The 8,687-nt window shown below is 39.0% G+C and overlaps 1 protein-coding gene across 2 annotated transcripts in view; it reads right to left on the minus strand.

Annotated features, from left to right (window-relative positions):
- abca1a (ATP-binding cassette, sub-family A (ABC1), member 1A) overlaps positions 1-8,278 on the minus strand; it is a 49,670-nt gene extending 41,392 nt beyond the window's left edge. For both annotated transcript variants that reach the window (XM_067440852.1, XM_067440851.1), the window contains exons 1-5: positions 8,117-8,278; positions 5,031-5,135; positions 4,283-4,376; positions 3,151-3,292; positions 2,915-3,033 (exon numbers count right to left, since the gene is read on the minus strand). In XM_067440852.1, coding sequence (XP_067296953.1) covers positions 2,915-3,033; positions 3,151-3,292; positions 4,283-4,376; positions 5,031-5,096 — 421 coding nt within the window. In that variant the 5' untranslated portion in view covers positions 5,097-5,135; positions 8,117-8,278. The remainder of the gene's footprint in view (positions 1-2,914; positions 3,034-3,150; positions 3,293-4,282; positions 4,377-5,030; positions 5,136-8,116) is intronic.
- Between the last annotated feature and the right edge of the window lie 409 nt (positions 8,279-8,687).

Raw genomic sequence — 8,687 nt, forward strand, 5'->3', positions numbered from 1 at the left:
AAAAGAACACAAACTTCAGTTTATGAGCAAGTGTGTGGTTTATAAGCAAGTGTACGGTTTTTGCATATATATCTTTTCTGCAAGTGACCATCGAAACACCTCGAAAAATGGGTGAAAAATCCCATAGGATCTAATGAACATAATATAATACAGACTTATACAGGGCTACAAATCAACCATCTAAAACCCCCTAAAAAATAAAAATAAATAAATAAATAAATAAATAATCTATCCATTGCTCTCTCTCTCTCCTCCCCATCATGAGTGGACACGCCCCCTGCTGCTGATTGGCTAACTCTCTCTCCTCTCCTACCATGAGTGGCCACACCCCCTCCAGCTGATTGGCTCACTCTTCTCCCCATCATGTGTGGACATGCCCTCTACTGCTGATTGGCTCACTCTTCTCCCCACCATTTGTGGACACGCCCCCTACTGCTGATTTGCTCACTCTTCTCTCCATCATGAGTGGACACGCCCCCTACTGCTGATTGGCTCACTCTTCTCCCCACCATTTGTGGACACGCCCCCTACTGCTGATTGGCTCACTCTTCTCCCCACCATTTGTGGACACGCCCCCTACTGCTGATAGGCTCACTCTTCTCCCCACCATTAGTGGTCACGACCCTTACTGCTGATAGGCTCACTCTTCTCCCCACCATTAGTGGTCACGACCCTTACTGCTGATTGGCTCACTCTTCTCCCCATCATGTGTGGACAGGCCCTCTACTGCTGATTGGCTCACTCTCCTCCCCATCATGCGTGGACACACCCTCTACTGCTGATTGGCTACTAGTGTTGTGCTTTCTCAGAAATCGCTTACTGCACCTTTAACGCTATTACGAACATCACTATATTTCAAGCAATTGAAAAAACAAGCAGATTGCAACCGCTTTTTTATTTTAAATAAACAAACATATCTAAAACAGAACATGTTTCCTATTTGAAGAGCTATGCAAAGCCGCACCTAAGCTGACAGGAAATCCCTGTGGTGTTTCCATTTCATTGGGAACATAGATGCCCTTTGGGATTCAGGATGTTGAAACACTACTTAAAGGGATCCCCTGGTGTTGAGACTTGTATGGCTTAATATAACATAAATGATGTCTCTTACTGAATTATGTAGTAGAAAACCCATGAAAGATCTACGTTATTTTAAAAATCGATTTTATATTTGGACCATGGGCGGCGCCATTTTGTTTGCGTTCTAGGTTGATGACGTAGAGTGGTTGAACTCCTCAATCAGCTGGCATTACCCGTAGCTATTTTTACCACAACGCAACTCGAAAATTGTTTCAGAGTTAAACAAAACCAATGAATTGCTTTGTAATTATACTTAAAACACACTCAAACATACATGTGCACACAAACTCACCTACACAAGTCACAAACAGATCGGCGGGCGCGCACACGACAGGCTCTGTCTCAATCGAGATGTTGGGCTGCTCAGTCTCCACGACAGGGGCTGAATCTGAAATCGACCCTATACCCTTAAATAGGGCATTATTTGAAGGGACGGACATTTGTAGTGTTGTCCGACACCATAGTGGACATGTTCGAGTGCAGTCATTCAGTCTCACGTTCCACCGCAATAACGAGTAAAGCCGATTTACAAACAGCTGTCCGACTTCACGCACTCAAACATACATGTGCACACAAACTCTCTCTCTCACACAGACTCACACACACCCCAACAGATCGGCGCGAACACACACACACACACACACACACACACACACACACACCCCAACAGATCGGCGCGAACACACACACACCCCAACAGATCGGCGCGAACACACACACACACGCACGCACTGCGCGCGCATACATAACCCTCAATCTATTCCCTGTGTTGATATCCTGTTCAACACATCCTGTTCCCTAGATAGACTGTTGATAGTAGATTAACTGTAATGCCTATGTGACCAGCAGAGGGAAATATCTAGGTAGGACGATGGGATAAAGTAACGTGAGGAAGAGAGGCAGGATGTTTTGGTGATGATGCATGCGATTGAGACAGAGCAGTCAGGTGTGTGTGTGCGCGCCCGCCGATCTGTTTGTGACTTGTGTAGGTGAGTTTGTGTGCACATGTATGTTTGAGTGTGTTTTAAGTACAATTACAAAGCAATTCATTTGTTTTGTTTAACTCTGAAACAATTTTCGAGTTGCGTTGTGGTAAAAATAGCAACGGGTAACGCCAGCTGATTGAGGAGTTCAACCACTCTACGTCATCAACCTAGAACGCAAACAAAATGGCGCCGCCCATGGTCCAAATATAAAATCGATTTTTTAAATAACGTAGATCTTTCATGGGTTTTCTACCACATAATTCAGTAAGAGACATCATTTATGTTATATTAAGCCATACAAGTCTCAACACCATGGGATCCCTTTAAAATTCACTGCACACCAGCTAGTTAACAATACCAAAGCATATATGAGAGTAAATAATGCTATAAAGTGGCAGAGTGACTTGATACCAAGAGAGGAATTGACAGATTCTTTTGCAACAGACTTACAAAACACTAGTGATTTTAGTACAATACTGTTACTGTTAATACAACGCTTTAGTAACATACGCTAGTGTTCGAAAGTTTGAGGTAAGATTTTTGTTAAAGAAATTAATACTTTGTTCAGCAAGGACATATAAAATGTAACAAAAGATTTCTATTATGTCACGTATAAAATGTATCAGCAAAACAACTGCTTTGAACACTGATAATAATACAAAAGATTTCAAATCAGCATGATTTCTGAAGGATCATGTGTATTACACAATATTACTGTTTTTATTTTTACTGCATTTCTGATCAAATAAATGCAGCTTTGGTGAGCACCGACCCCAATCTTGGGACCCTAAAAATGATAGTGTACATATTTTAAATGTTGTGAAAGTGCATTTCTAAAGGGGCCTGACCTTCAGTGTTCCTCTGCAGTTTCCTCAAGGCCCGGACGAGTCCTTTGAAACCTTCAAAGCTCTTGTCATCTCGGCTGTACAGGAGAATTTTCTTGGCATCGATGAACAGTCGGGAGATGCTGTAAATCAAAATGACACACACATGAGGAAAGCATATTGTAAAGTGTTTATTTAAAAAAAAAATAGTATATATATGCTGTAAAATCCAGCGCAGACCCAACGCTTGATATACTTACATGGAGTCATTGAAGTTGCCGACCACTCCGGGCGTCTCTCCAGGGGTGGGGTAGCGAAAGCAAGGGTTGTTGGCATTGCAGATGATGCCCTGCACCCATGGTAAGGTCCCCGCAGAGGGCATGGCCTTATTGGGAAAGTGGCCTGGAAAAACAAGACAAAGCAATCAGATTTGCAGCAAATGCAATACTCTATGCAACCATATTTCTGTAAGTATTTAATGGAATACAATTGTGTTTATTTTATTTGGAGTAATGTACACAAACTAATCATGCACAAATGAGTCCATTGTGGCAATGTTGATAGATTTGGTCTAGATCTGCAACGTTGCTGCTTTTAAGACTTTGCTACTGCTAATAGACACACAGACACGCTGACATGAGCATGTAAGATCTGCTGCTGCTGCATAAAGACATACATAAATCCCATATCTGATATAGACAGGTGGAGCTGGGGAGGTGGAGGGGTTCAGAGGAGCTCTGAAAGCACTTTTCACTTCGTTACATAATAATTCCTTGAAACATCTCTGCAGAAATGCTTCCCTTTTGTTAGAAAGGTGTATGTTCAAAGCAGATATACTGTAATCATTTTCTTTCTATTCGTTTGTTCTTCTTTTTACAGATTTTTGGAAGAAAAAAAAACTAAAAAAAGGCTAACATTTAGTTATTTTAGTTCAAAGTACAGGAACTGACACTGCAAGAAAATGTGTTTTGGACATCTTGTGATATATCAAATTTCATGCGGTTCGTGGAGCTGTTTTGCTGTCCTTGACCTCCCCTGGGTACAGTGCGATTTCCAAACAGGAGCAAATATTGACAGGCGAGTGAAGTAAGACATGGTGACACAAGACATTAAATAAATGCACTAAGGATCATTTCAAACTGAAAGTGCATTTCTTTTAAAGTAGTCATTACAAATAGGCTTTAGAACAATATAATAAAAGTGAAATAAGGTTCACGGTTGGTTTTTTATCTTCTTATTTTAAAAATAATAATAGTTTGATGTTTTGAGCACGAAAAACACCTTCTAACCTAAGCTCAAATCTCATTCAACACATCTGTGGTTGTAAAAACGAACCAAAAGCACAATAAATGTTTGAGTTAGTTTGTTTTTTACCCATCTTAGACCACTTACATTCATGTTGCTCGTAGGGAGGATAATAGAGTCTGACAGATATCAAGATGAAAAAGATGAAGAGCGGCCATATTATCTCAATCAGTAGCTGAATCTGGAAAAGAAAGGACAATAGTGTGATATTTACTCATGTCTTCAAACTTTACATCCTGGATTGCTTTGGTTCCTCCCTAATGAATTTTAATCTGAAATTCAACATAACTTCTTCCCTGCAAACAGATCCTGAATCAACTATTGGAGCGAAGTCAAGAAAAGCCTGTTTATCATGACGGTTGTTGGGCTTTCTGTTGACATTCAAGGCATCTGAACCTCCTACATTCAGTGCTAAGTGCATTATGTGCAGTCCGTACCAATATCATTATCACTTAATCAGCTTTTTGAGGTACATTCTCTTACTGGACTTTAAGATAATGTTGATAAGTACATAAATGACAACTACTTCACAAATAAGAGACTTTTTGTTCAAACAGCAACTTTAAAAATGTTACACAATAAAATAAAAATCCACAAATTGTCTTTTTATTCATGTATTTATTAATTCCTTTCGATCCGAGGGGGTTGGTGACCTCCAGAACCTCACAGATGTCACCATACAGAAAAATGGGAGCCTGGGGACTCCATATGTTACAAAAGGCTTTCGTTATGCTGCATTTGACATTTGATTGTTGCATTTATTGATATTTTTGATAAATGACTGATTAGTGGTAGGTGATGTGTTAAAATCTCAATGCATTTGGTATGAACTTACAGTCTGTCTCCGTCGGTAAGTGAAGTTCTTCCACAGCAGTAAGCCCAACTGAGTGGAGAAAGCCATCTTGCCACGGCTCCACACTGTCCGCGCCGCCTCTGGCAACTGTCAAGAAAAGAGATGTGAAGCTAATGATGTCAAGCTCAACTAATTTAGCTGTGGTCGTCTATCTTGTACAGCTCTATCTAAGGGGGACTTTATAACACGGGTGCTGTGACATCATCCAAACAGCACTGACTCAGAGTTGCATTAAAGCAAACAGAGACATTAGGACGAGTAAACATTCAACAGATTGTGAGGATTTCCTACTAACATTTCAACTGATTTGTGATGATGACTTGACAGTCCTTGTTTTTTTATGGAATACTGCAGTATTATCAATTATTTATTCGTACACATTATTGTTTTTAATTCTTGTGCCTCATAACCTTGAATCAAAACAACTTCCACTCCCTCGACACCTCTTCTTTTCTCTGATGACGTGTTCACTGGCACAAGGACGGAGCAACCTGTCACTCACATGAAGCAAACCACAACCATCCAATCAATTCCCCGTGGACAAAATCAAGCCACGCCCCTATAGGGAGACCTTGCTCTGTTGCAGGACAGATGATGTGAATTTGTGGGACAATGCAGGACGCGTGTGGAGAGATAAATGTACTACTATTATACTATGTAAAATATTGATTATACATTAGTCGGAAAGTCTGTTTGCTATCACATTCAATGATAATGTTTTAAATCGTCAATAAGCTTTGTTAATTGTGACCGGCTCAGTGACTGGCACTACAATTTTCTTCTAGTTATACAATGTCATTTACTCTACTGGACCTTTTCTGCCTACTAAATATAATGAAAAGAATAACAGGCTAGAAAGTAAAAAAATCACATTTTTATTAAAATAAATGTCCTTAAGTAAAGACTAGTTTATTGTCCTTTCTTAGACTTTGCAAATCTATGCAGATTTTCCCGCTCTAGCAGTAACATGATGGCCAAGCAAATGGATTTTTAAACGGCAATCGCATTTTTACTTTTTTTTTATAAATGCGAGGCGTACGTCTTGCGGGATGCGGGACAAAGCACCCTAGTTTCACTCAGATATACGTCACAATAGGGAAGAAAACGTCTGATTACTTGAATAGGAGCAAGTGCTACGCCAATATGGCGAATAAGCCCCGGCTTCTAAGTGAAAGAGCCAATCGTTGATTAGTAAAGTCATTGTGTCACTGCAACTGCCATTAGTAGCTCTGGTTTTTATAGAAACAGGCAGTGTTATAAGACACCTGTTGAGGACTGCATTAGCTTTGTCCAGGCTAAAAAATAATTCTTTTTTGTGCCATCATTTGTGTGTTTAGAGACCAAATTTTTGTTAAATTCATTGGTGATTTCAAACATGAAATCGTAGGCATGTTTCCCCAGTCAACGAGATAGGAGCTGCACTTGCATGCCCGAGAGGAGTCTCAAAGATGGCCGCTGAGACTTTGCTTTAAGTTAGCAAGGTAGAATAATAATTAAAACAAAATGTTTTGGCATTGACATACAGTAGCTTATTGCTATCAGAAAACTGCAAACAGGAAACAGAACAGTGTCAGTATGTGGGTTGGTAAATTTCATAATGATCTCAATCATAAATCATGATCTCCTGCTGGTGTTCTGATGAAATTGTCTAGTAACGCATTTTCCAATGAAATAAGTCCTAACAAAATGTCAATGCTATAGCTATTATACATTAATCATCTTCTATTGTTATTCAAAAATACTAAAGTACACTATTTGTTTTAAATTTCTCTACTGGATTTAAAACTAATTTTGATATGTATACATTTGATTAATGGTGTAAACTTTGTCCACCAAATCAAAGACTGCATGGCATAACCAGCAAGCAAGAAGCCATTTTGTTGCATATGGTAAGAAAACCATAAAACATGTATTTTAAAGCAAGAAAAACATTTCTCCTTGTATGTAGTTCTCCTATGTGCCGTTGACTCATTCACATTCTCTGTATCATTCATTAGTCTAGATGTGTTTTAAATCTTTTGTTTTGTAATGTTTGGGCAGATATGGATCTGTCTGAGGTAATGTGATTCTTATGCTTGTGTTTTTTTCATACATAACATCATAAAGAGCGTCCCTAGCGGACGCGTGCGTTTTCTTATTTTTCTTCTTGTTTATCATTTTCTGCATCATATCGCCTCTCTCGCCATGCGCATACAATGTCTTACACACACATATGCACCAAAGATCAGGTTTTAGGCTCACTTTGAACTTAAAGCAAGATAAATAAATCCTGTCAATCACGACTGATTTAAAATTTGTCCAAGAAAGGTGAAGTAAGAGAATATCCTGCATACATTTGTTTACAACACAATCTTCGCAAAGAATGACTTCTCTGGAGCAAAATATGAGAAGGCATTTAATAATACAGCAAACTGTACACCTTAACTGCTGTTTTACCAGTAAATTGGTTTATAATCGTGATGTTTTAAAGATGCTATAGAGTTGAAGAGCTCGGTGTGTTTTTCATTGTTCCGCAGAGGAGAGGTTACTCTCGGTCATTTCGCGCAGACTCGAGTCGGTTATAACAACAGATGCTGAAGCGACACGCGAGCACTTTTACCGTCTTTCTTTGTTCAACTGTCTTTTCAAGTTGTCATTCTCTCGGTAGCATACAAATGAAAGTGATGGTCAATCATACAGAACTTTTCAACATAAATAGCTGTCTGGTATATCACAACTCATCAAGTGTTTACCACAAAAGAAACGAGTGTTGAAGAAAAACAACAACAGCGCGTTTCTTATCAATGTAGTAGCAGGTAAAACTATTCATATGTGCATGTGTCACGATTATTAAACGATGGAACATTACAATTGTCATCAATTTTCAGCATAAACGACTGCCAAGAAGCTTTTAATACATCACAACTCAACAACAAAAAAACGCGTAATTTGTTGGAAAACAACAGCGTTTCTGATGACAGATTCAGTACATTTAAGCAAAAATATTTATCTAGGAACTAGATTTTAAAAATAAAACAGCACGAGCTCAGTGCTCCAAAAAAAGAGAAGAAACTCCAATTTTTACTCACCGTTTTTTCTTGCTTCGAAATGATTATTCCTTATTTCATATAGGCCTAAACTGTAAATCCTTTAAAGACCAGAAGAGAAACTGTTGTTTTAACGCTCTCAAAGCGATATTGTACCGGTGGCGTTTTGTTCTCTATGGACGGACTTTTTTCCTCTCCTCCATCCTTTTATAGCGAGAGCGATGCGCGAGGTTACTGTCGGTCAGAAAAGCGCTGCTGTTTGTGTTCGAGCCTCCATATATGGAAAGCACGTGCGGACCCAAAACAGCTCTTAAAAGGGCAACGTGCATTTGGCAAAATCCGTTTTTTAACTTTATTTTATGCATCCTACGTTATCTGCGCTGTTAGTGTATACAAGACATATTATAAATGTAACATTAATGATATTATTTGACAGATATCAACGCAATAGGCAATGATTTTATCAAGACACTAACTCCTGGTTTTACTGACAAGGTTCAAGCTAGTCACAAACTAATAGACCAATGCATTATTGAGCTGTTTTAACTGAAAGCAACTTGCACTCATATATCTTAAAATATGTCAGTGCCATTGTTTCATCCCATATTTTTTT

Source organism: Pseudorasbora parva, chromosome 4 (assembly GCF_024679245.1).
Source record: "Pseudorasbora parva isolate DD20220531a chromosome 4, ASM2467924v1, whole genome shotgun sequence".
Classification (NCBI taxonomy): domain Eukaryota; kingdom Metazoa; phylum Chordata; class Actinopteri; order Cypriniformes; family Gobionidae; genus Pseudorasbora; species Pseudorasbora parva.